We start from the raw sequence: 27,238 nt of genomic DNA on the forward strand, positions 1-27,238 counted from the left end.
AGGTCCAATCTTTTTTTTTTTTTTTTTTTTTTGGTTTTTCGAGACAGGGTTTCTCTGTGTAGCCCTGGCTGTCCTGGAACTCACTCTGTAGACCAGGCTGGCCTCGAACTCAGAAATCCACCTGCCTCTGCCTCCCAGAGTGCTGGGATTACAGGTGTGCGCCACCACACCCAGCTCAGGTCCAGTCTTTTTATAGGACAGCATACACATGTGCTGCCTCTGGTTTAGCCAGTCTCATGTCTTTAACTTGTTAGTTTAGTTCTCATTTCCCGTAAAAAAGGCTAATTGTTGCCAAACCTTGATGTTTTTCTTGCTCAGTTGTAATACTTCTGAGGCCCCCAGCACTGCTACCTTTAAAGATTATGGTGAGATTGTACCCCAGACTACAGTGAAAGTCTCTTGCATGGTTGTACTTCTAGTTTTATGTCAATTTGACACAGGCTAGAGTCCTGTAAGAAGAGAGAACCCCAACTGAGAAAATTCCCCTACCAGACTGGCCAGTAGGCAAGCCCATAGGACACGTTCTTGATTAGTGATTGAAGTGCATGGGCCCATCCCACTAAGGGTGATGCTTTTCCTGGGCTTATGGTCCAGAACTGTCTAAGAAAACAAACTGAGCAAGCCATGGGTAGCAAGACAGTAAGCAGCACCCTCCATGGTCTCTGGATCGGCTCCTGCCTCCAGGTTCTTGCCTTGAGCTCTTGTTCTGACCTCTCTCAATGATGGAGTGTGACTCAGGCTTTATAAACTTTTCTTACCCAGGCTTTTTTCACGGACTTTATCCCAGTGATAAGGCCCTCAGTGAGGTGGTGGTTATGGTGGCGAGCCAATTTGGAGAAATGTGCATGTGCTCAGAGCAGCAAGGGCAAACATGTGGCATTTGTCACGGGCCTGGTATCACTCAAAGTGCTTCCCACTGTTAATGCAATAGTTATTTGTACCTCAATAAAGAGGATCAGAAGGCTCTGAGGTATCCCATGGTCTCCTATTCTACACCCCAACTTCCCGCTCCCCAGTGCTGTTTTTGTTACAGCTGATGAACTTACAGTGACATCATTGCCACCTTGAACCCACTTTATTTCTTTATTGCCCGGACTTTCTAGAATGTTACACAGCTGGAGTTAGTTATATGATGTATGTTCCTTTTAGATGAGCCTCTTTTGCTTGGTCACGTGTATTTAGGTTTCCTCTGTGTCTTTTCAAGCCTTGATAGCTCACTTCTAGTTAGTTCTGAGTAACCTTCCATTGTCTGGTTGTGTCACTGCATCCTAACATGTTTAATCCCCGTGGTATCCTAGTGAGGCAAGCCTACTGACTAGCCCGGCTTTTATGTGATGACTCACTGAAGCACAGAGAGCAAAAGCATCTCCCTCAAGATGACAGATTTAGGAAGATGTGGACAGAGTCTTACGCAGCAATTCTCAACCTGAGGGTCATGACCCCCCCTCAGATGATTTGTAACAGTAGCGAAATTACAGTTCTGAAGTAGCAACAAAACAATTTTATAATTGTGGGTCACCACACCGTGAGGAACTGCATTAAAGGGTCACAGCATTAGGAAAATTGAGAACCACTGTTAACCCGTCTGGCTTCTGAGCTTATGTCTCTCTTGAGATACCATTACCCCTGAGAGTAGGATCCTGGAATGAGGAGGGGTGATTCAGAAGACCATGAAACAGGAGTTTGGGGTTCCTGGGATGGGAAAGGTTCTGAGGGTTCACTGCAGGCAGGCCTGTCTTAGTTCAACAGCTGTGAGGGCTGGGTGATGGGGTGCCTTGTCTCGAGCATGCACGAGTCATTTACAACAAAGATAAGACAAGATGTACTCTGTACTTTGGGGGTTAAAATGACATGATTTGTTTTGTTTGCTTTAAAATTATCATTGCAGGGGAAGCACTGCCGAATAGATGATGAACAAGTGATAGAAAATTAGCCCCTGGCTGAACTCACCAAAGCTCTCTGGGCTGGGTATGCAGAGGACTCCCTCCCCCTCTCCTCTCTCCCTGTCACCCTTGCCCTCCTTCCCCTTCCCTCCTCCTCTCCCTCTCCCCCTCCACTCTCTCCCCTTCCCTCCTCCTCTCCCTCTCCCCCTCCACTCTCTCCCCTTCCCTCCTCTTCTCCCTCTTCCCCTCCACTCTCTCCCCTTCCCTCCTCCTCTCCCTTTCCCCCTCTTCTCCCCTCCTTTCCCTCCCCTCTCCCCTTCCTTCCTTCTTCCCCTCCCCTTCCTCTCCCCCAGTACGTGTTGTGTTTGAGTGTGTACAGTACACTTGTGTGTGTGTGTGTGTGTGTGTGTGATGGGTATGATTGGAGGACCCCTTTGGCTGGCATCTCTTACTGCCCATCTTCTTTTGCTTCTCAAGACCAGACTGGTCCAGAAGTTGCCCAGAGGATCTGTTTGCACATCTACAGTGCTAGGATTACTCGTGTGCATCACTGTGCCCAGCTTTTTGACGTGGGTTCTGGAGATGGAGCTCAGGCCCTGGTGTGTGAGGCCCAGCTCTCTTCTATTATATTTGCTTAAAGTGTTTCATCCTAAGTCAAGATACATCCCAACCACTAGATGCTTTATAAATTCACCTTTCAGGAGACTGGAGACTTCCTATGCAGAAGTCAAAGGTTCAGTGAGGAACATAAAGTCACCCCCACTGGTCCAGGGAAAGAGTTAGAAAGCCATACTTTCTCCTATCGGGTTTGTGGAATAAGCCTCACAGGTTTGGTCCTTTGGGAGGAATGTTAATTTTTCATCACAAGGACCACTGTGAGGAGGTAACTGAGTTTGGGGTGCTTTGACCGTGAAAAGTTAGATAACAGATTGCTCATCTGTCCAGACCTCAGGGAACGTCCAGGGCTGCTAACGGTCCATCACTGTCCCTGCCCAGTGCCGAGCTAAGTCCCGTGGGGAACAGAGAGGGAAGGTGCACTGTCTCTTTCTCCAGCTATACCCTTTGCATGAGAGAGTAACAGGGCAGTGAGGGACCGTGTCACTGGATGCTGACACTCCCCCATCTATTTTTATAACCGTGGCCTTGGGCTCTGCTGTTTATGTTTCAAAGGGAGGCCATCTGAGTCCCTCAGCACCTCCCCCCTGCTTTACTGCATGGCCAGCGTTTAAGAAAACGCAGGCTGTTTTGTATTTTGTCTGTGATTGAATTTGCCAGAAGAATAGCAGTGTAAAGGGATATGTGTAATGTTCTCCAAAATAACCTTTTGTATCCTGGGAGAACTTACAGAAGACAAGCGCTTCACAAGTGAGTGGGTGGGCACACGGCAAAGACGGAGCTGGAGAAGGTACTCGTCTTCAGGGTCTCTCTTCCTCTCCCTCCTTCCATCACCACACTTCCTCTCCCGTGGAGGCCCGCACATGGCCTTAGGTTACCGATCCAGCTTTCTCTCTTCTATGCCAGGATTAAAGGTAACAGAATCCAGAGGTGCCTAGCCTTGGGGAGGTCGCCTTGTGGACTTTGATCAGGTCCAACAACGTGCTCAATTTCCTGATCTTTTTAATCTGGAGCCAGCAAGAAAATCTGATCAGGTAAGACTAGGAATCCCCCACCCCCACCCCTGCATCTCTTTCTTTTTTCATCTTCCCCCTTTTCCTAAAGATGGATTGTTTTGTCATTAGTATATGTGGATTATAATTTCTATTCCTCCCAGTTCTCCCCTGGCCCCTTCCCTTCGGGATCCACTCTTTCTGTCTCTCATTAGAAGAGAACAGGCTTCTAAGAGATAACAACCAAAGATGACAAAACAAATTATAAGATGAAGCAAAAAGTATTGTATTGAAGTTGGGCATGACAACCCAGTAGGAGGAAAAGAGTCCCAGGAGTAGGCACGAGAGTCGGTTGGGAGAGTCACTCATTCTCAGTTGGGAGCACCATAATAGCTAATAGTTATTTTAGATCTATGCAGAGGACCTGGTGAGGACCTTGTAGGCCGTGTGCTTGCTGTTCCAGGTTCTGAGTTCATTAGTGCCTTGCTTAGTTGATTCAGAGGGCCTTGCTCTCCTGGTGTCCTCCACCCTCTCTGACTCTCCTAACCTTTTCACATCCTCTTCCTCAGGATTTCCTGAGCTTTGAGGTAAGGGATTTGATGGAGACCCACCATTTAGACTCTCTCTCTCTCTCTCTCTCTCTCTCTCTCTCTCTCTCTCTCTCTGCATGTCTGGCTGTGGGTCTCTGCATTTGTTCATATCTGCTGTCAGAGGAAGCCTCTCTGATGATGACAGGATAAGCCACTGATCTATGAGTATAGCAGGATATCGTTAAGAATCATTTTATTGATATTTAAAAAAAAACCAGACCAGCAGTGTCTGTTTTCACCCTCAGTCTCTGGGGTGTGTGTAGTCTCTGGTTCTTGGTTCTCCAAGCAGTCTTCGGTATGGGTTCCTTCTTGTGGAGTGGGCCTGAAGTCAAGCCAGACATTGACTGGTCACTCCCACAAGTTCTGTGTCACGGCTGCCCCAGCACACCTTTCAGGCAGGACAGATTGTAGGTCAAAGGCTTTGTGGCTGTCACTCTCCATCTTTTGTCCTCCTAGGGTCCTGGCTCTAGCAGTGGGGTCACCATGGTCTTTATATGCAAAGCCTGGGCCTGGAGTACATCTAACAGTTGTTTTGAGAGAGAGGAAGACATGGTCAGCACCATGTGCATAGAGAGAACAGACCCGACCCAGGCTTTGCAGGACTTCCGGGACATTGGCCACAGGGAGCTAGTGTTGTGAGTCCATTGCCACTGAGCACACATACTGCACAGATTGGGTAGAGACATAAGATGGACCTTGACAAAGGCAAGATCACCTTATTTATAACTGTAGACACGAGTATGGATGACAAGGTACAGTGACTCCTCGTTGGCACACAGGATTCCTTCTTCCGGGAGCCCTGAAACTCTCTCCATTCGTGAACGCCTCTCGTCACCAAGGGGCTTTCCCCTTCCTTATTCTTGGCTTTGAAAATCCTTTACCAATGGTGTCCTCACCACAGCAAGCCAGGAGTCCATCCTCTCCCTGTGAAAATCACCGTGTAAAACACGTAAATGGGGCCTAATGGCAAGGCCAAAGAGGAGCTCAAACCAGAGTTCATTAACCCCCAGAGTAGATCAGCCTCAGATGCAGCCAGCCCTAGGTGCTTTAAACATCAGATGCATCTGTTTAAAGCAAGAATGTATTTAGAACACAGAACAAGAGTCTCCAATGCATCTTGCCAGTCAGGTGGAGTCTGTAAAGCCGTGTTAACGTCTGTCTCACCTTTGAAGGAATATAAGCCATTTTACAAAGATTCCAGGAAGAGACACTTCGTACATTGTTAGAAAGTCTAAAATATGTGCTCAAGGGGATAGTCTGAAGAATCGGGAGGAGTCAGGATAGAAGAGATAACATTGAAGGGGCATATAAAACTACCTGCAATTCAGCCAAGGTCTTGTCTGGTTCTTAAAGGCAGGCAAAGGTCTGAAAAGAAAATGCTGGTATATCAAAGTTGACATCATAGCAGCCAGAACTTTCTAGAAGTTAGACCTGTAGTTATGTGTTGCATAACAGATCCTATGAGCATGGTGGTCACAGAAAACTCCACTGCCTAAAGCTGTCCCCAGATATACTGGTTTGTGTAATGACTCTCTGAAGTACAATGGAGTTGCCCAATGTATTGCACTAAAAGCATCTCTGTTATTAGGTGGCATATGAGAACATTGAAGAATGGAGAGAATCAGGGACATAGTGAGCCAGGGTGTCCTTCAAAGAGCCACCAGGCTGGACAGCTACTGGGAGAAACACTGCCACAGAGCAACCAGCAGATGAACTCTTTTCTCTGAGATCTAAGCTCAAGATTCTAGAAGGTCAAGATGAGGAAATAGACTAAAACTTTCACGTGCACTTAGAAACATTTAGGCTTTTGTAAGTTTATGAATGCAAAAGTTCTAAGTGAATTAATGTAAGCCGTGGCAATGGTCCCAGTTTACTTTCAACATTTTGTATGTCTTTGTCTTCCGCCCAGTTTCGGGTCACACTTTCTTTAGCTCTATCAATATTACTACATCTTCCCTCTCCTCCCATTTGCCCAGTCCCCTTCCACACAGAATGTTTTTAACCTGCTTTGGTGGCAGGATTTTGGAGCACACAGAGGAGTTTGCTTCACATGTCTCCATTGGTACCTTGGCTAGTCTAGTCTGGTTCCTCATGTTTCTCCTGTCCTCTCCACTGCCCTTACTTCCCCTGCCCTCCCTCCCCCTCCCCTCTCCTCTTCTTTTCTCTAGTGATGTTCCAGATATCCTGGTTTGTGTAAGGACTCTAAAGTACAATGAAATTGCTCAATGTGTTGCCCTAGAAGCATCTCTGTTATTAGGTGGCGTATGAGAATGTTGAAGAATGCAGAGAATCTAGGGCCTCCTTCTGGAGGGCCATTAGGGTTGGACGAGCCACTAGGGCTGGGCAGCTGCTAAGAGAAACACTGCTGAACACCAGATAGGCTCAAGTCAGTATACAAAGTTCCATCTAAAGTTACTTTTGAAGTGGTTTGTTCCTGATATGGTAGACCCCTAGAAAAAGCTAGAAGCCTGCCTCAGCCTTCAGACTAGAATAAATTTCCTAAATGAAACTATACATGTATGGGTGCTATGGGTGGGACATGTATGTAGTCTCTTCAAGAAAAATTTTCTTCTCAATCTATCCATTAACTAATTATTGTATACTGATGTGTGTTATGGTGTGTGTGAGTGCTGGCACACGTATATCATAGCACACATGTGGACCAGAGGATGAACTCGGGTATTCGTCTCAACCTTTTGCTTAGTTTGAGATGAGGTCTCTCTTACACTTCCTGCCGCCCACACGAGGCTAGCTGGCCTGTTCTCCTGGAGATTTTCCCATCTACAGCTTCCATCTCAACTTAGGGGAGAGCTGGGGTTATACATGCGCTCCCTGTGGCTTCTGGCTTGTGTGTAGAATCTGGGACTTGGACCTCAGGACTGATGCTTGGGTGGCAAGTGTCTCACTCAATAAACCATCTCTTCAGCTAAAACTTTCTTTTTGAAAAAAATTTTTTCTCAGGTAGGTCTTCCTGTGTAGCCAAGAATGGCCTGGAAACTGTGATATTCCTGCTTTGAGCTCCTGAGTATTAAAATTACAGATGTATACCAAGAAAGTCTCCACTGAAAACCAAATCTGAAATGAAAATTACAAATATTTAATCAAAATATTTCTATGTAAAAACTCAGTTTACATAAAGGCAACTTGAAACCAAAAGGGGAAATATTAGCTATACTACACAAACAGTTACTCTTAGTTCAGGCGAGGGAAAGTGGACAGTCATGACCCAAGTTGAAGGTGTGAACTGACACCTTTTTATATGTGTACCAGGCAGTGTAGCTCATGAACTTTGAAACTTTCAGGATCTTACAAAGAAGTCCTAATTTTGGGCATGGGTTTTCTCTTTCCATACATGCATGCATGCATGCATGCATGCATACATACATACATACATACATACATACATACATACATCATACATACTTATGTATTTAAATATTTATTTATTATTTATAGAGTGTGTGTATGTGTGTGTCTGCATAGTGATATGCATGTGTGTGTGCCTCTGTCTCCTAAGTGCTGGGATTAAAGGTATGCCCAGCCTGTTCTTACCTTTCATCACAAGTACTCTGGGGATTTAACTCAGCAGGTTATCAGGAGCCGCAGCCAAGGACACAGCTTTCTAAAAAACACCACAACAAAATGGTCTTTAGAGCTTTCTGTTAATGTTAGCTGTAAGAACTTCTGCCCCAGCACCTCTTATGAGGATTTGAAACTGGAACCCAGGTCAGAGTCTGGGAAAGGTGATATTGAAATCAGTCTTGACCCAACCATGGAATGCAGTGGTGTTCAGGGCCCAATGCTGAGGAAGGAAGTCTCATGTTGTCATGGATATTCAGTTGAAGTTGTTAGCACAACTGTCCTTTATTGTGTTCTAGTATTGATTGATTGATTGGCATGGAGTTTCCCTATATAGCACAGACAGGCCTGTAACTTGCAATCCTCCTGCCTCAGCCTTTTGAGTGCTGGCAATAGGGGCATGTGCCACCACACCGAGCCTCACTTACCACTTAGTAGTAAGTTTTGAGTAGAAGTGAGATTTGAATGGTTAAAGAACCAAAGCAGAATGGGGCTCCAGGGGTCCTTGGTGCCTTCGCCCATTTGACACAGCCTTCTACTGAGGGAGCAGTCTCTCACATGGAACAGATAAGGTTAATAAAACTCTTAGGCATGGGTTTTAGGGGTCTGGTCTCTGTGTGGGAAAGACCTGTGGGCAGGAGGGATGCCTGGAAGTTGTAATGTAGCATTCCTGACAATGTCTGGTCATGTGACTTTCCTTCTCTTTCAGGCCTGGGGCTGTTCAAGGCACTCCTCTGTGAACTGACTCAAAAGCCAGCTGTCCCACCCTCCAGTTTACAGTAAACACACATTCAGGCACAAGTGTCTGGAAACTGTCCAGTGACCCCAGAGAAGTACTGAAAAGTAGTAGAACTTTCTTAGTGAACTATCCTTCCCCCTATTAACTCCACATCACAAACAGACACACACGCACACACTTACACATGCACACATACCCGCACACTCTTATGTATCTGTAGAGAACCTAGGAACTATTAATGCTTGCTTTCTTCTCTTTGGCTTCTTGGTCTGTCTTCCTCTCCCTCCTCCTTCTGTCCTCCTCCTTCTGTCCTCCCCTCTCCATCTCTCCTCTCATCCTTTCTTTCTCTTTTGTTCTTGGTCATTCTCTTACACGTAGGTTGGAGGCTAACACAATTTGAGGAATACAAAATTAAGAAATTATGCGTTAGAGCATCTTTTGGGTATATGCCCAGGAGTGGTGTAGCTGGGTCCTTAGGTAGTACTATGTCCAATTTTCTGAGGAATGGCCAGATTGATTTCCAGAGTGGTTGTACCAGTTTTCAATCCCATCAGCAATGGAGGAGTGTTCCTCTTTCTCCACATCATTGCCAGCATCTGCTGTCCCATGAGTTTTTGATCTTAGCCATTCTGACTAGTGTGAGGTGAAACCTCAGGGTTATTTTGAATTGCATTTTCCTGATGACTAAGGATGTTGACCATTTCTTTAGGTGCTTCTTGGCCATTAGAGATTCCTCAGTTGAGAATTCTTTTTTTTAGTTCTGTACACCATTTTTAAATTGGGTTATTTGGTTCTATGGAGTCTAACTTCTTGAGTTCTTTGTATATATTGGATATTATCCCTCTATCGGATGTAGGATTGGTAAAGATCTTTTCCTAGTCTGTTGGTTGCCATTTGTCCTATAGACAGTATCCTTTTCCATACAGAAGCTTTTCAATTTTATGAGGCTCCCAGGACCCAACAGGGATGACAGTAGCTGAAATACCCAAGAAAGGGGAGAGAGAACCTGTAGAGACCATATCCAGAGGTTAGGCACAGCTCTCAACTGAGGGATAGGGCCACCCACCCATCTTCAAAATTTTAACCCAGAATTTCTCCTGTCTCAAAAAAAAAAAAAATACAGGGACAAAGAGTGGATCAGACTCCAAAGGAAAGGCCATCCAGAGACTGCCCCACCTGGGGGATCCATCACATTTGCAGCTACCAAACCCAGACACTATTGCTGATGCCAAGAAGTGATTGCTGACAGGAGCCTGATATAGCTGTCTCCTGAGAGGCTCTGCCAGAGCCTGACCAATACAGATTTGGATGCTTGTAGCCAACCATCGGACTGAGCATGGAGAGCCCAATGGAGGAGTTAGGGGAAGGACTGTAAGAGCTGAGGGGGTTTGCAGTCTCATAGAAGAACAGCAATATCAACCAACCAGACCTCCCAGAGCTCCTAGGGACTAAACTACCAACCAAAGAGTACCCATGGCTCCAGCTTCTTATGTAGCAGAGAACGGCTTTATCTAGCATCAGTGGGAGGGAGGCCCTTGGTCCTGTGGAGGCTTGATGCCAAAGTGTAGGGGAATGCTAGGGCGGCAAGGTGGGGAATATGTGGGTGGGTGAGGGAACACCTCATAGAATCAGGAGAGGGGGATGGGATGGGGGTTTGTGGAGGGGAAACAGGGAAAGGGGATAACATCTGAAATGTAAATAAATAAAATATCCCATAAAAATACATAAAAAACCAAAATTAAGAAATTGAATTTTAAGTACAGGGCCTTGAATGTGCCTTCTACATTAGCTATGGCTTTTGTCATGTGCATGAGTTTCCTTTCAGTTTTTCTAACCCATATAGTATTTATAAATTATATTGCATATTGTTTTCCTTATTTTAAGATTGATGCAAATAATATTCTTCATGATTTCCTAACCTGTACACTGTTCATAAATTATATTACATATTGTTTTCCATATTTTAAAATTGATCTAAATAATATTCTCCTTTTTTGGGGGGATACAGGATCTCATTAGGTAACCTGGCTGTCCTGGAACTCACTTTATAGACCAGCCTGGCCTTGAACTCACAGAGATCTGCCAACCTCTGCCTCCGAGTGTTGAGAATAAGCACACGTGCCACCACTCCGAGCTCTCCATGATGTTTTTATACAACTCATTTTCCCCATTCAATATTTTACTCAGGACATTTATTCTTAGGGACACACTTAGATACTGTTTTTCAAACTGCTACATAGGATCCTTTTATGTGACTACCATAGTAATTTACCTATTCTCTGGGTTCTGTTTCCAATAAGAACAGTCCTTTGTAAGACAAGAGCAGACTACAAAGCCACAGATGCATACACATTTCCATTGAATGCGGAGCAGTGAAGGCAGCCTCATTTTGTTGTAAGACTAAAATAGAATTAGGTCAGTCAAACACAAGTCTTAAAAAAAAAATTAGGTGAGCCCCAGACCTTGCCTAGAACAAACAAACATGGTGGAGTATGCTTGTATTATAAATGCTTACATGCGGAGACAGCAAGACGTGGGAGGCTGGGGCAGAAGAATCAAGAGTTTGAGGTTAGCCTGGGACTGGGAGGTTAGTCAGGCCAACCTGGGCTACATAAGACTCATTTTCAGGAAAGAAGGAAGAGGATAATTTGGGCTTCCTCAAGCATATGACACACTCCAGTAGGAATTTACAGTAGAGGACACAGGAAGAGACATAGAGGGTGTTTACTGGCGTGCTGTTTGTGGCAATAAGAAATTGTAACCGTATTTATTTCTGTGCTAGGCTGTTTAATGCCTGTCTCCTCCACTGGACTGTGGTTTCTGGGAGGGAAAGCCTGCCTGTTTATTTGGTTCTTATGCCATTTCCAGGGCCTAGAATATCAAAACGAGTGGGAAAAATAAAGGAAAATTGAAAAATTAATCCATCCTAGCTACTACTCAAGTAAAATGTGTTATAGCCATAGAATGGAATACTAGACAGCACACAAAAGACATGTATAATTACATAAATACAATTTGAAATTCTGTCAGGACCTATACCTAGTTCTGGAGGACTTGGAATTATGGGTAGTTTAGTTCTGTGAATAAATGTCTATTTTTTAAAAGGCGCTTGCATTTATGTATGTCCTGCCCAATTAAACCTGTTTTCAATATAAAAGGAGGCCAGGAGAATGAATATTTATAGACATATTTCTTGAGAATAAAACGACCCATGATTTTTCCATCATGTTTCTCCTATAAATATTTTCTAGATTTTCCCCAGTGTTTTGTCTAGCGCATTTGTGTTAATAAAAAAAGTTTAGTTTGAAGAGATTATTAAAAATTTCAAACATTCTCAAAGAAGTTAGTGTGAGATCACCTTAACCATTTCCACCCTGTCTCCTGCCGCTTAGATTATAGAACTGTGCTTGCGAGGGGTGCTGTTTTACTGCAAAATTACACAAGGGCCAGTGTTTGGAAGTATAGAAAAAAGATCCCAAGATTCATTTAGCCAAGTCTGGACCCTGCCTGCAGTTAAATGTTCCACGTTATGGCCCACCAACCAGTACCCTCCGAAGATTCAGCTTAGGAGTGTATGATATTCACCTCCAGCGGAACAGACCTACTCCCTGGCAACGGCTCCTCTCAGGCAATAAGGTTTATCCTTTGACTCCTTTATTGGTGTTGCTGTATTTCAGGGATTTGGGAGCAGAAGTCGTCACAGAGATTACCTCCAGCCTGCCTCTGCAGAACAGGCATTTCTAAGGGCTGGAGACCAGTGTCTGCCATTGGACCCTTCTTCTTTCTCTCCGCACCATCATGGGCTCAAAAAGTAACGCTGTGGAATTGTTCATAAAATAGCTAGAGTAAGGGCGTACACCAGGATTCTCCAGGATGAAGGAACTCAAACTGTGGGCATTTTACTAGGCTGTTTCAAGTAATGGCTGCCAGCCATGAGCTCTGTTTTTATCCTGAGACATGGCAATGAAAGAAGCCCCAGGACCGGAGGTTTCTTCTCAACTCTAGTCTGATCATAGGTGAGTATCAGTATCATTCCTGGCCATTATTTGTAGAAGTTGTGCAGAATTGGAGGTTAGTCTTGTATCTTTTCAAAGGCTTGATTTCAGGGGAGGGTATCTGTTTGGCCCAACTGACTCCTCTGGGGTGCAGTTCAGTCCAGGGCCTGATGCTGTAGTAGATTTAAGGCATCCATAGCTTTGGCAGTAGCAGGGGTGGGGTGGGGGGCACTGTGAGTATGAGCAGAGACCTAGGACAGGAATATGGTCCAGAGAGATGGAGGCACTTATTCAAGGCTTGAGCATCCCATGAGTAAGAAGCAGTTCTTCCGGATGCTCTAGATGGATAGTTGCAGGGGGGCTAACACATCTCCTGGGGACACACTAAGAGCAAGCCCAATTGTTACCACTCAGTGCCTTCAATTAGCCATGGTATGAGGAATTCGCCTGATGTCCTTTAAGTCAAAGACACAAGGTTGAACATTCACAATAATCAAAGCTCATTTAAGAAATAAACCTTACCTTTCCTTTCCCCTTTCTAGGCTATTCTGCCCCCCAGCTCGGCAATGGGTGTGTTCTACCAACCCATCCCTCCCTGCTTATCCGGATGCACCTGCCACATCTTGCTTCACACATGTGCCTCTGGCCTGAGAGCGAATCCACCCTCTCCCTAATCAAGCACCAAGGATGCGCAGGTTCACGGGAGATAACTATGGCTGGTCTCGCATAGAGGAACCTCTTCCTCCTGGTGATTCACTCTGGTGTGTGAACATTTGGCTCTCAGGACAGCCTCTCTTTCATGTGCCCATGAAGGGCCATTTTAAAAACTATGATAACCAGTGCTGGGTACTCCCAGCCAGAAATAAGCTTAAAGATAAATCTTCTGAACCCAGCTATGTTCTTGTTCCTTGACTGCCCAGAGCCTTAGGGAGGATCTGGCTCCTGGGTTCCAGTACAGCTGAATGTTCCACCTGTCTCCAGGCAAGGTCTTACCTAGATCCGTGTGGCCAAAGTGAGTCACCCTATTGGTATTGGTGGCTCTTGTGGTTCTACATCCAAGTTGTGCACAACAAAGCCAGGACTGGGCCTCCTGAAGGGAACCACTCACTCAATGACACTCTTACTTAGCACATGTAACAGAAGACTCCTTCAGTCTGTAGCTATCTAGTTATTTTTTTAAATAATAAATCTTATTTCATTTAAATTTGTGTTTGCCTGCATATATGTTTGTATATTATGTGTGTTCCTATGTCTGGAGTGCACAGAGGCTAGAAGAGGCCGCTGGATTCCCTGAAACTGGAGTTACAGACAGTTGTGAGTTGCCACATGGGTTCTAGAAATCAAACCTAGATCTAAGAGGAACAGGGAATGCTTTTAACCACTGCCCCACCTTGTCAGCCCTCCACTTAGTTACTTTTAAAGATAACCTTGACATCTTGAGGTTGGAAACAAATGCTATTCAAGTTTGTCTAAGTCAGATTCCTAAGAAGTAGGGGCTTGGAGACCGTCACCCTAACTTAGCTTAGGCTCTACGTTTTGAAAGTGCTCAAAAACTATTTGTCAAATGTGGGGAGCCTCTCTTGGTGTTGCTGAAGATGGTTACTTATTCCTGGATAGCGTTCACAAACCTTTTTGGTGACTAGTAATACACCATTCAGAGTGACACTTCAGACTTCTGGACTCAGCAACCTGCTTTGGTGGGTGCACTGAGAAGACTTCAATTTCTATGGCCTGGTTTGTGCTCCAGATTTAGAGATGGGACTAGAAGACAAGGCCAGCCATTGGTTTACAGAGAGAATGAAGTCTCTGGAATGTGATGATGATATGGAGGAGGAGGAGGAAGAGGAGGAAGAGGAAGAGGAATGGAGGAGGAGGAGAAGAAGAGGAAGAGGAAGGAGGAGGAGAATAAAAACAAGAAGGTGTCAATGGGGTGATGGTTCTTTGACAAGGTCTTCCTATATACTCTAGAGTGGCTGTGAACTTACAACTTCCTTGTCTTAGGCTAATACGATATAATTTTTGGTGATAAAATACATATAGCGCAACTATCACGTTTACAGTTTTAAATGTGTTGTAATGGCACTAAGTCCATTCACATCATGTACTTAGCCACTCCCATCAGCCTTGGGCAGAACATTTCCAACACATCAATGTAAAAATGTCTACTCAACATTGGGTGCTCATTTCCCCTCTCTTCTCAGGCCCTGGGAACCACAACTGTTCCTATGCCTGCGACTCTGACTCTTCTAGGTACCTCATAGAAGTAGGCTCATACAACATTTGTTTTTAAAAAAACATTATTAATTACTATTATGCATAATTGCATTATGTAGGTGTGGGGTGCATATGCCAGGGCTAGTGTGACACACATCACATGCTCACCTGTGCTTTTGGGACCCCACAGATTCAGAGCTTCACCTCCGAGAGGAATCACTAGATTTGAAGAGAGGGCCTGAATTCTCACGCCACCCTTCAAAGGCCAGAAGTTGTACTGAATGTTCATAATTTCCGGACAATTGCCTTTGTGACTTAAGTCTTTAGGTTTATGTCAACTTACTCATCTCCCTTTGAGAGGGAATTAGCCTCAAACTAAGGTGATCTGTACCTGCTCTGGGTACAGCTTCCTTTTCTGGACACTTCATTCATGCAGTGTAAGAATGAACTCCCTCCCCCCTTTGACTATAAATCATTGATTCAATCATTAAACATCTTTTTATTGGTTGTCTAGTGAAGGCAATCAGTGTAGTATCTTGGAACTTGACCTCTAGACCCAGACTTCCTAGGTCAGATCTAAGTTACACCCTTAACCATGTGTACCATTCCACAGGCTTTTTACTTCCTAGGGCTTCTGGTTCCTTATCTGACCCACCTCGTTGTGCTGTTGTGAAGATTAAATCACCTGCTGTATTGAAAGCGTAAGAGGGTTCGGCCCGCCATAAATGTGTTTTCTCTGCACAGGTAGGGCATTGACCTGGGTGCCGGCAATGGCAGCCAGCCAGGCTGACCAGCAATAGACCCTTTGTGGTTTGCAGACTAGTGAAATGGCTAGGCTGCTAAGCCATTACATGACAGCTTGGATTTATGCACAGGCAAATGTGTAATTAAAAGATACATTTTTAAGCAAAGACTAACCTCCATCAATTGTACTCGAGCAAATTTTAGGATTAGAGAATTACAGGGTCACAAGAAACCATGAAAGTGGAGGCCACTACTAACTCTTTCTCGTTTATTCACTCACTCATTCATTAAAAATGAACAATTGTTAGGTTCCTACAGTGTGTAGACCTTAGAAAATGTCAGTTAAAAAAAAAAAGAATCTTTTCCCTAAGAAGCTAACTTTTTTGTTGGCGGGGTGGGGGGGTGGGGGGGCAGCAAATAGACATTGAAACTCAAATTAAATAATGTGTGAATCAAGAAATGCAAGGAGGTGGTAGCACATGCCTTTTATCCTAGCACTTGGGAGGCAGAGGCAGGTGGATTTCTGAGTTTGAGGCCAGCCTGGTCTACAAAGTGAGTTCCAGGACAGCCAGGGCTACACAGAGAAACCATGTCTCAAAAAAACAAAACAAAACAAAACAAAAAACAAAACAAAAAAAAGAAAAGAAAAGAAAAAAAGAAATGCAACTGTGTTGTATGAGAGGCTTAATTTAGTTATTGTGTGTGTGTTTGTGTAGTGTATGCATGAGTGTACTCTGTGTGTGTGTGTTTGTGTAGTGTATGCATGAGTGTACTGTGTGTGTGTTTGTGTAGTGTATGCATGAGTGTACTGTGTGTGTGTTTGTGTAGTATATGCATGAGTGTACTCTGTGTGTTTGTGTAGTGTATGCATGAGTGTACTCTGTGTGTTTGTGTAGTGTATGCATGAGTGTATTGTGCCTGTGTTTGTGTAGTGTATGCATGAGCGGACTGTGTAAGTGTATGTATGTGTAGTGTATGCATAAATGGACCGTGTGTCTGTATGTTTGTGTAATGTATGTAGGAATGGACTGGGTGTGTATGTGTGTATGTGCGTATGTGTGTTGGGGGTCATATCTAGGCATGTGTACATGGAAGACAGAGTGATGTCAGATCTCTTTGTTTTATCAGTTTCTTCTTCTTCTCCTCCTTGTTCATTTTTCAAGTAAACAAGGTTTACTGAGAGGCAGAGGAACAGTTACTTGTACCAGGGAGGGAACCTGAAAAGGGGTTGCCCTTTTTGTTTTGCAAGGTTTAATTTTTTAAGTCTCTTTCTCTCTCTCCCTCCCTTCCTCTCTCTTTCTCTCTGTGTGTATGCACATGAATACAGACAACGAAGAGAGTATGGGTGTTGGGAATTGAGCCACCATCACCAACATTTTTCTTTCTTCCTCTTTCTTTCTTTCTTTCTTTCTTTCTTTCTTTCTTTCTTTCTTTCTTTCTTTCTTTCTTTCTTTCTTTCTTTCCTTCCTTCCTTCCTTCCTTCCTTCCTTCCTTCCTTCCTTCCTTCCTTCCTTCCTTCCTTCTTTCTTTCTTTCTTTCTTTCTTTCTTTCTTTCTTTCTTTCTTTCTTTCTTTCTTTCTCTTCTTCTTCTTCTTCTTCTTCTTCTTCCCCCAATCCCTTCTCTGAGACAGGAACTCATTATTCTTCAGGCTGACCTGAAGCTCACTATATTTACTCCATGTGGGCCTTGAACTCATAATAATCCTCCTGTCTCAGCCTCCAGGGGACAGCTCCTCCCAAGGACAGCTCTCCGGAAGTAGAGGTATCTCTACTTAATCCTAGTATTGCCTCCACGCCATGTGCTTCTGAGTTTTCTGCCACTCTGTCTCCATTCTCCTAAAGTGAATCCCCTCTCTGCTCAGTTGTATGTCTGAAGCACTGGAAATGGGGTACCTATGCTGCCTGGAAGATTGTAACTACTGCTGTATTATTTGTGGAACCCTTGTGTAAACCATCTGGGGGGGGGGAGTCAGCCAACATGGCTGCGCTCTAATATGCTGTGTACTTGGCTGGAGCTGGGAATAAGTGACTATTGATTTGCTTTCTAGAGCACATATCTGAGATACGACTAATGACAGCAATATAAGAATCTTATCAGCCTCAGAGTTTATGACAGAGGTGAGAGTATTGACCAGGTGGGGGTGGCTCACACTTATAACTTCAGCACCTGTGAGGCAAAGGCAGGCAAATCACAGAAAGTTTGAAGCTGCCTTCGATTACAGAGTGAGTTCAAGGCTAATTAGCCTATAAATGAAGATCTTGGTTGAAACAAAACAATACAAACCAATACAAAGCAAACGAAGAGCGAGCAGGTGAAAGGAAGAGTTGGAATCCACATTCAAAGTTCAGTACCAGAAACTTTATTTGGTTCACTTTTGCTGGCCTACAAGATGAGACGTAGAGAGTAGATTACATGCTAGGTCTCATACAGGCCCTCATTTTGTCACTTCATGTAATCCTAAGAGAAGTAGCCTCTTAATTACCTTTTGTAATAGAGACGTTGGAAGAATTAAATATAGCCCTTCTGAATTGTCTCTCCATAATCTATTCAGAGCATCCAAACCTGAGTTACAGCATGGTTTTCCCTCTTCAAAATTCATGGATACCTGCAATACTTTCAGGCTATTATACAGGAATGTGAAACTCTTTCCCAAAGACATTCTTATTGCGTTAGGGGGATTTCTTGTCCACTCAGTGTATGTCCTGGGAGTGGTAAGGCACCCCTGAACCATACTGTAGGATGAAAGGTGTCAAGAGCAGGGGAACAGACAGGGCCAAGTGGCAGGACTCATCTCCCTACTGAGATGGCTAAACATGAGGGGTGGGGACGTTTAGTTCTTTTCCTCTGTTTCTCTTCTGTTGTATAACTACCCCAACCTGGGAAGCAGAGAGGAGACTCTCTGGTTTCTTAGAGACCTCAAACTAGGTGGAGAGTTTTCCTGGGACTGTAGTCCCACTCTCCCTAATGATTTGTCTCTCACCAAGCACAGCCAATGGGCTGCAGGGCCCTCCTTCGTTTCTCCTGCTTCTTGGTGAGAAAACCTTCCTTTCTTACTTCTCTTTGCCACGGCCACCAATCCTCTAAAACACCTAGCCACTTGTCTTTGGCACTTTTACTCACATAGTTATCAACCCTGTGTCTTGTGTTGTACTGCTATTGTCCTGGCCACTTTGACAATGATATTGTTGACTGTCAGATTCAAAGGAACCTTGAAAAATTTCTCCAGCCCAATGGAAAATGGGCCAATCCCTCTCAGCCTCTGTGAGTCTTTGCTCCACCTTTCGGGTCCTTCTGGTCTGACTGGACAGGTTCCATGAGTCTTATTCCTCTCTTCTCAAATATGGACACCCTCTTGTTTTGCCTTTTTCCTTGGACTTTCATCCTGACTTCTCACCTGCCCCTGTCCCACCTCTAAGGACAGCACCCTTTCCCTGTTACTCTCCTCTTTCCAACCTTCTCTGAGGAGACCACCCTCCTCAGACTGGGCTCTAATCTTTAACCTACCAACCTCCCCTCCCAAGCCTCTGTCTATCTGTCCCTGCCTTCCCTGACTCACACCTGTTCTCTTCAACAGCTCCTCCTGTCAAGGTTCACCCCATTCTTCTGCTCTGTGAGCTCACCTTCCCTGAAGGCCTGGTGCCTGTCCACATTCCCTTTTATGTCCCACGTAAAACAGAAATGTCTTTGAACTCCCTTTTCTCCAGTCCAGTGCCTATCATGAAGGATGTCAATATCTTACCCAGTCCTTTGACCTGGCCTGAGATGACTTCATCACCTTGAGATCCTGCTCACGGCAGCTCATGCACACAGTAACTCTCCTCATGCCCAGGCTAGGGAGTCTAAGCCTGTTGGTGCTGTGGCAGTTTCAGATATCGGCTGGAATTGCCAGCAGTTCAGATGGCTTCCTACGTGGCTGCTGCATGGCCCCTGACAAGAGTGAGAAGGCCGCCTTTAAGGCAATCAGTTGTGACAAAAACCGAAGGTGTTTTCTCAGGAGCTGATGACAATCCAGTTTTCTTTTTCTCCTGCTTTCCCAAAACTATGACCAAACACACAGGCTTGAGCCCTGATGGGAGATTATATCTCTACTTTCATTTTATCTCTCTGTCAGTACCCGTACTAGGAAGGAACTCCAACTATTAGAGAAATGCCCCCCATACCCTCAAAGGGACTTTACAAAATAGCCTTTAAGGTCTTTAAGAAGGGAGGAGTCCTTTAAACTTGAACACACGACAAGATCAGGCAGAATACCAAATGCTGGCAGTAACCTGACTCCAGGATTCTTCTCAGGATAACTCAAAACTAGCGTGACACCCTCCCCACTCCGGCCCACCCAGGGCCAGGCCCACCCAGGGCCTGCTTTAAATTCGATCACAGGGGTCACTGAGCAAGAACTTGAACCACTGAGCCTGGCCTACAACTGCTGTTCGCCCCTGCTCCCAGGAGAGCAAAGGGAGAAAAGCACGCTGGCAAGACGACAAGACACCGCATCCTAATCACAAGACTCAAGGTCCATGCATTTTCAGAGTGACCACCTCTGGCAACTGACTGGGATCCTGGAGGTACAACTTCCAAATCTCCCACACTCAATACGGGGAACCCTGGCTGTAGCTGGTAAGCTATTTCTTTGTTATTTCATACAAGAGTGAATTGTTCAGTTTTACCAGAATTCGCTGGATCTGTATGGGGGACCCCTTCCTCTCAGATGGGGGTGAAAGTCATCCCCATTAAGTCTAAACAGACGCCTCAATGACTATGTAACCTTTTGGGTTATCTCTTTCCCTGCTCCCAGTTGTCTGACCACTCTCCTGGGACATGGCATTCTGGAAAAGCCTCTCTTTCTCTTATTTTTCCATCACCAAGTCCCTTCAAAGCAAGGCAGCAAAGTACTGCTTACCTATCAGACCTTTCTGGGCCCCAGGACGCTTCGCTGCTCTTTATTCCCCATTCATCCTCTGGTCTGGGATTCTGCAGACCACACAGTTGCTACCCCTGCAAACCTCCTGATTCAATTCTGGGACCCCTCTGGGGGTTTTGTTTGTCTGTTTTGTTATTGTTATTGTTGTTCCTGTTGCTTTGTATGCGAGGCTCAATACCTCCTTACCCCAACTGGCCTCAAGGAACTTAAACCTATAATTATCTGAGGCCTTAGAGTCTATGTTTTAGGGTTATCAACAATCCCCGCAGCACTCTCCGCATTCTGGAAGCCAGGTGGCTCTTGTCATTTAGTCCAACCCTTGCCTGATTAACCCTGCTGTGAATGTCTTTCCCCTTGATCATGCTCCATCCTTACACCCATCTACCCCACATCTCCCTTCCATGGTCATCGCTCAGCCCTGGGTTTCACAGATGCTTTAGTATCCCTCCTCACCTGTCTTTGCCAAGACTGTCCTGCATTGACTTGGACAGACCCTGACCTCCAAATGTCCACCCAGACAACCCTGACAGCCCTTCCCTGAGGATTGCCTAAGACCCCTCAGCTCTTTGACCCGTATGTCCTCCGCATGATCTGCAAATCCTCTAACTCCTTCCTACACACATCAACATGTAGACAACCTTCTTCTCTGCAGACCTTCGTCTGGCCTGTCTCTACAGCACATCTCCATTTTCCTTAATTTCTTAGCTGATACCTAGGGATTCCCAGATAGTCTTTTCCTGGGTAATCTACCTTGGCCTGTGGTAACCCCCCCTTCTACTGTCATATCTCAAAGCTGCAAGACTGTAATTCAGGACATAACTCTATTCATCAGAAGACCAAAAAACCAAACCAAAACAACAAAACTAAATGGGAATCTTCTCTCCTTTATAAGCCCTAGTAGGGTACTTTTAAAATATAGATTTCCAACTTTGGGGTCTTAGCCAAACCAATTTATCAAGCTACTTGTACTACTCTCTCAGAACCTCTGAACCTCTCCAAACCTATTCAACCTACTTTCTCTAAACTTAAAGAGACCCTTCTGACTGCTTCTGCACCCCTCCAACCTTAGCTTTAGGTCTCTTATGTCAATTTTATGGAGAAACAGGATCAAGTAGTAGCCCACCTGACTAAACAGTTAGACTCGGTAGCAAAGGATTGGCACTTCTGCTTAAAGACACTCAGAAACTCCTGTCTTGATATAAGCTCTCAGAGTCACCCTCTGACTCATTGTGCTATACTGTGCTGTACTGTGGAGTCAGGCAAGATGAAGGTCTGCAGAGAAGGTTGCCTATATGTTGACCTGTGCAGGGAGGACTTAGAGGCTTCACAGATCATGAGGAGGACATACAGATCAAAGAGATGAGGGGTATTAGGCGATCCTAGGGGAAGGGCTGTCAGGGTTGTCTGAGTGGACATTTGGAGGTCAGGGTCTGCCCAAGTCAATGCAGGAAGGCCTTGACAAAGACAGTGAAGAGGAATAGTTCATCACTGTTTCTTTGTGCAACAGTCTCCTTGCAATCATAAGTCACTGATTTGTTTTCTTTCCCTTTCAAGTTCAATCAACATACACACTCTTTATCTCTCTACCTCCCTCTTCCCCCATCATTGTTCAAAGGTATGAGACTCTTAATCCAGCTGGCCTATCTCCTGAAGACTTCAGTCCTCCTGAGGACTCTCACTCTTGCACTGACCCCCTGACTCTTTGCGTCCCACTTTTAGCCACCTGTCAGATGCTCTCATCGCTGAGGTCTCTAACTGGGTCATTGACAGGACCTCTCTTTTAAGAGATTTATTTTTATTATTGTAATTGTGTGTAAGGGTGTGTGTGTGTGTGTGTGTGTGTGTGTGTGTGTATACATGGGTGCCCATGGAGGTCTGAGGCATTAGATCTCCTAGAGGTGGAGTTTCAGATGGCTAAGAGCCACCTGACATGGGGTATTGTTGGAGCTTAGACAAAACCCTTGGTTTGATCCCGGGTTTCGGCACCAATGTGAGGGCTTAAAAAGGAGAGGATTGGGGGTTAAGGGAGTGTGGCACGGTGGCATGGGGAAGGGGATGCCCAGGCAGGCCCTTGCCTGGGCACCTCTGCCCCCTGAGGGACCACACACACACAGGTATAGTATAGAATAGAGTTTATTCAGAGTAGGGGATGGGAGTTAGTGGGAGAGAGAGAGAGAGAGAGAGAGAGAGAGAGAGAGAGAGAGAGAGAGAGAGAGAGTAGTGGAGGCCGGCCATGACCATGTGGACAGGGGGGAGAGCCCAAGGGGCAGAGAGGTGAGAGAATGTGGGAGAGTGGAGAGCAAAGAGGGAGAGAAGGGGCAAGTAGCCCCTCTTATAGTGGGCCAGATCTCTGGGGTGGGGCATACCTGGCTATTGCCAGGTAGGTGTGGGGTGGAGCTTAGACAAAACCCAACAGGTATGGGAACAGAACTTTGGGCCTCTGGAAGAGCAGCATGTACCCTTAGCCTCTGAGCCATCGTCTCTCCAGCCCCGTGGGAGGAGCTCTTTTAAAGAGTCCCATCAAGCTGCAGGTTGTGACACTGTCACAGATGTTACTACCGAAGAAGTTCCATCTCTCCCTTCCCCCTCCTACCACCTCACAGCAAGCAGAACTTCTTGCTCTTCCCTGGCACTCACATTAGCATGAAACCGAAGGCTAACATCTACCTCAATTCCAGCTATGTACGCCATGCTCTAATTTTCATGACACAATTTGGTAAGAGAGAGAGGCTGTCCGCACTCCCCAGAGCACCCCTATCATTCATGACAAAGTCTTTCAGGCTGCCTGACTGCCACTGGCTGCAGCAGTCCTCTATAGCACAGGCGGGTAGCCAAAGGCAACTCTCAGAGCTGACACTCTCATTAAACAGGCAACGCTGGCCTCCGCCCGCCATACTTCCAGTCCTCAGGAGTCTGCCCTTTTGGTTTGTTCATGCTCATCTTTCCAGCCCTTATCCCCCTTTCAACCTATCTACCTCCCACGTGTGCTGTTGGTGGGGGGAATGGGTCAAGCCATCCTCAAAGATTCTTGGGAATCCCATCACCCCCTTTTCTGTTCAAGAATGGGACCTCCTTTTCACCCTACTAGATGTGGGATATCAACTTCCGCCTACCTTATCCAAGACCTATCTCTACTCCACGACCTTGTCACAGACCTTCCACGCCACACCCCTTTCCTTACTCACCAAGCCCCAGGACATCTCCTGGGACAGAACTAGCAGATGGACTTCCTCCACAAGCTGCCCTCTCAGTGTCTGCGCTGCTGGTCGACACTCTTTCAGGATAGGCGGAGGCTTTTCCCACTAGGTCTGAGAGGACACAGAGGCTGCTCATACCTTTTCATTTCAAATTAACCCTTGCCTTGGACTGCTTTCATCTCCACTGTCTGACAATGGACCCCCTTTTTTATTTCTAAGATAACTCAATACTTGGCTACCTCCTTAGGCATCAAATACTGTTTTCACATTCCCTATAGACTTCAGTCCTCAGGGCCGGGGACCACAGCAATGCTTTTCTCAAACAACACTTAGCTCATGGGTGAAGTCAAACTGTCCTGGCCAACTCTTTTTTTTTTTTTCGGTTTTTGTTTTTGTTTTTGTTTTGTTTTGTTTTTCTTTTTCTGAGACAGGGTTTCTCTGTGTAGCCCTGGCTGTCCTGGAACTCACTCTGTAGACCAGGCTGACCTCGAACTCAGAAATCTGCCTGCCTCTGCTTCCCTGGAACTAAAGGCGTGTGCCACCACTGCCCAGCCCTGGCCAGCTCTTCAACTGTTCTTTTTGTCTCTCTTTTTTCAGGTTCTCTCCAGAAAAGCCCATTGACCTCAGCCTCTTAGGATTCAAGTACAGCTGGCCCGCCGCGACCTTCTCGCTAGCACCCATTACTGGATGCATGGACTACATTACATCTAATCAACCACATTCCACCTTCATTTGGCTTACAAACACCTTCCTAAACTCATCCTGAGTCTTCTGGAAGGGAGTCACTGTGACTACCCCAACAATAGCAAAAAGGTAAAAAGGGGGTGTCTCTCACTGGTTGCACTATTCTGAGCTCCAAAGGGCTCCAGACCCTAACTTGAAAACTCTTAATCCTCCGGTGACCCTTCCCCTATTTATGCTTCTTCTCTCCCAGGTCTGACCTCTCACCTCATAACCTGCGAGCCCGCAGCCCCCCTGTCTTCACCAGCCACCTTTCAACACCCCAACCTAACAAGTTTCAGGACTCAAGAATCCACGGGACCAACTTCTCCGCACCCCACACTACTGCTGGTCACTCCCAAAGCACCATGACACGCCTGTGGATCCTCTGTCTTGTCCTTTTCCCCTTCTCCTTATCCTATCCTGAAAGCTGGGTGCCCCTTATAAACCTCACTCACCACATCCTACGTGATACCAACTCTTCACTGTTTTCCGACTGCTGGGTCTGCCTGTCCACCCGAACCCAACGGTCCCTAGCAGTCCCAGCCCCTCTGTCCATTTGGACAGACACGCCCATGAAGCTCCACCTTACCTACTCAGTCAAGCCCTTTCCCGGTTCCTTTCCCATTAGCGACATTGAAAGACGCCTCCGTCTCTTCCACCCACTGACTGCCTCCTATTCCTTCCACAATCCTGACAGAAGGGCGATTGCTTTTCTTCAACTTGTCAGCTCAACAGGCATATTTCGGATCATCACCCGGATAACCTCTGTGATATATCCCGATAAGGAGCGTTTCTTTGAATCTGCCCAACGCCCTCTCTGGGGACCACTCTTTACTGAGACCGTCCTCAGGTCACAGGCCCCACTCTGCATATCTCGATTCTTCAAGGACTCCGCTTTTGCCACGTTTGTAGGTAACCTCTCTGCCTCTCTCTGCAACTACACCCTTCGTATTTCACCTTCTACCAGTCATGAAAACCTAGATCTTTCCACCACCCATCCATTTAAACACGCAATGAAAAGACCGGATGCCAAATGGAAAAACCCGCTCCGTTTTTCCGGGCCCCCCTCTCTAATCTTCTCGAAGCCGGCTTACTATCCCTGCCCAACAGACAACAAATACTGCCACACCTCTCCGGCCACTCCCTGGATGCGCTGTCCTCACGCTCCCTCCGGTACCTGCTATAACCTCACTTTATTCGAATCAGACAACTTAACCCACCCCATTACCATGTCAGTAGACCCCATCCACTTCAAGGTCAAACTCCAGGGCCACAGAGACCCCTATCCACTCTCCCATTACCAGCCCCTCACGGGAGCTGCCCTGTCTGGACAATATTCAGTCTGGGAGAATGAGGTCACTATCCAAGAAAACTGGGACGCCACCTCCAACATTTTCTCACATCTTCTCAGCTTCTCATACGCCTTCTGCCTCAACTCTTCAGGCGTTTTCTTCCTCTGCGGAACAGCGACTTACGTCTGCCTCCCAGCCAATTGGTCCGGTGTCTGTACCCTTGTCTTCCAGTACCCGGATATTGAACTCCTCCCCAATAACCAAACGGTGCCTGTCCCCCTTTTTGCTTCAGTTCTTTCCTCGGCCTCAGTTCTTCGCCCAAAGAGGTCCCCTCACCTCCTCCCCTTCCTTGCCGGCCTGGGCATCTCTTCTGCCCTTGGTACGGGCATAGCTGGCTTGGCCTCCTCGACTCTCTATTTCCAACGGCTTTCGAAGGCTCTCTCAGAAACCCTGGAAGAAATAGCTGCCTCTATCACTACCCTCCAGAACCAAATAGACTCGCTCGCGGGTGTTGTTCTGCAAAACCGCCGAGCTCTGGACCTCATCACCGCGGAGAAAGGGGGCACCTGCCTCTTCCTCCAGGAAGAGTGCTGCTTCTATGTAAACCAGTCTGGAATAGTCCGGGATGCCGCAAGGAAACTCCGAGAACGAGCATCTGAACTTGGCCAGCATTCTGATTCTTGGGGACAGTGGCCTGACCCTGGACGCTGGTTGCCCTGGCTGACTCCCTTTCTGGGACCTCTTCTCTTCATCTTCTTCCTACTGACATTTGGGTCTTGTCTTTTGAACTGCCTGACTCGTTTTGTGTCCCAGAGACTTGGCTCCTTTGTCCAGGACACTGCCAAAAGGCATGTGGACAGCATCCTCCAAAATTTCCAATATAAAAAACTGCCCCAAGACTCCCCAGATGAGGCCACCATTCCTACGTAACAGGAAGAAGTTAAGCGGGCACCAAGTATTCCCCCCTCCCTTGTACCCAGTTAATAGATTCCAAGTCAGGAGTATTAGCTGTGGCCTCATGTTTGTATCAGTGTTAATTCCAGAAACTAGAGTAATTTGGATTCCAGAAAATCACTTATTTTTCTAGATCTGAGCTCCTTTTGCCTTATCAGTAGCCCCCATCTCAGACATTGCCTCTAGAGATGTTTCTCATCACCTGACATTCTTTAATCCATCATTCACCTACTACTTAGCTACTCTTAGCAATGGCCAAAGAAGGACTGTTTTCAGTGCCCTGCCTGGAAGTGGAGAGTGGGCTCTCTTGTATAGAGATCTCTGCTCCCCAGGCCTGTGCTGCCATGGAGCGACTTATTCCTTTGTCTTTCCTACTTTCTGACCTCACACGAAGAACATTGAGGTGGCAGGGAGCTTCCAGAAGATGGAAGGGGACCAGCAGGGACCCTCTATGACAGCTTTCAGAGAGAGAGAGAGAGAGAGAGAGAGAGAGAGAGAGAGAGAGAGAGTATTGCCCCCGCAACCTTACAAGATATAATAAACATGTAGTCTGAAGCTGTCAGCCTAGCAGAACTTTGGTAAAGCAGGCCCAAGACACATGAATCAACTCTGAGCCGTAGGTGCAGTAGGATATTCAGGGTGGAGCTGTCCCGGAGCACACCAGGTGTGGAAAGCACAGGCTGGGGTAGGATGGTAACTGGGATGGGCAAGAGGACCACAGGGAAGGGAGGGAAGGAGAGGAAGGAGAGGAAGGAGAGGTCAAGCGATGAAAGAAGATGGAAAGTGAGAGAAGATTCCAGAG

General features: G+C 46.1%; 1 protein-coding gene and 2 long non-coding RNA genes across 3 annotated transcripts; 2 read left to right on the forward strand and 1 right to left on the reverse strand.

The window, feature by feature from the left end:
* Nucleotides 1-1,852: 1,852 nt before the first annotated feature.
* LOC127691360 (uncharacterized) lies at nucleotides 1,853-9,986 on the forward strand. Its single transcript, XR_007979253.1, has 3 exons — nucleotides 1,853-1,968; nucleotides 3,405-3,532; nucleotides 9,522-9,986. It is a non-coding gene; the product is annotated as an uncharacterized LOC127691360 (long non-coding RNA).
* Nucleotides 5,390-12,954, reverse strand: LOC127691361 (uncharacterized). The gene is made up of 3 exons (XR_007979254.1): nucleotides 12,916-12,954; nucleotides 7,633-7,702; nucleotides 5,390-5,445 (listed from the first exon to the last, which is right to left on the reverse strand). It is a non-coding gene; the product is annotated as an uncharacterized LOC127691361 (long non-coding RNA).
* Nucleotides 12,955-24,514: 11,560 nt separating this feature from the next.
* On the forward strand, nucleotides 24,515-26,412 carry LOC127690925 (syncytin-B). The gene has a single exon (XM_052190490.1). The coding sequence runs from the start codon at nucleotides 24,556-24,558 to the stop codon at nucleotides 26,410-26,412; it is 1,857 nt and encodes a 618-aa protein (XP_052046450.1). The 5' UTR covers nucleotides 24,515-24,555.
* The last annotated feature ends 826 nt before the right edge of the window (nucleotides 26,413-27,238 follow it).

Source organism: Apodemus sylvaticus, chromosome 8 (genome assembly GCF_947179515.1).
Source record: "Apodemus sylvaticus chromosome 8, mApoSyl1.1, whole genome shotgun sequence".
NCBI lineage: Eukaryota > Metazoa > Chordata > Mammalia > Rodentia > Muridae > Apodemus > Apodemus sylvaticus.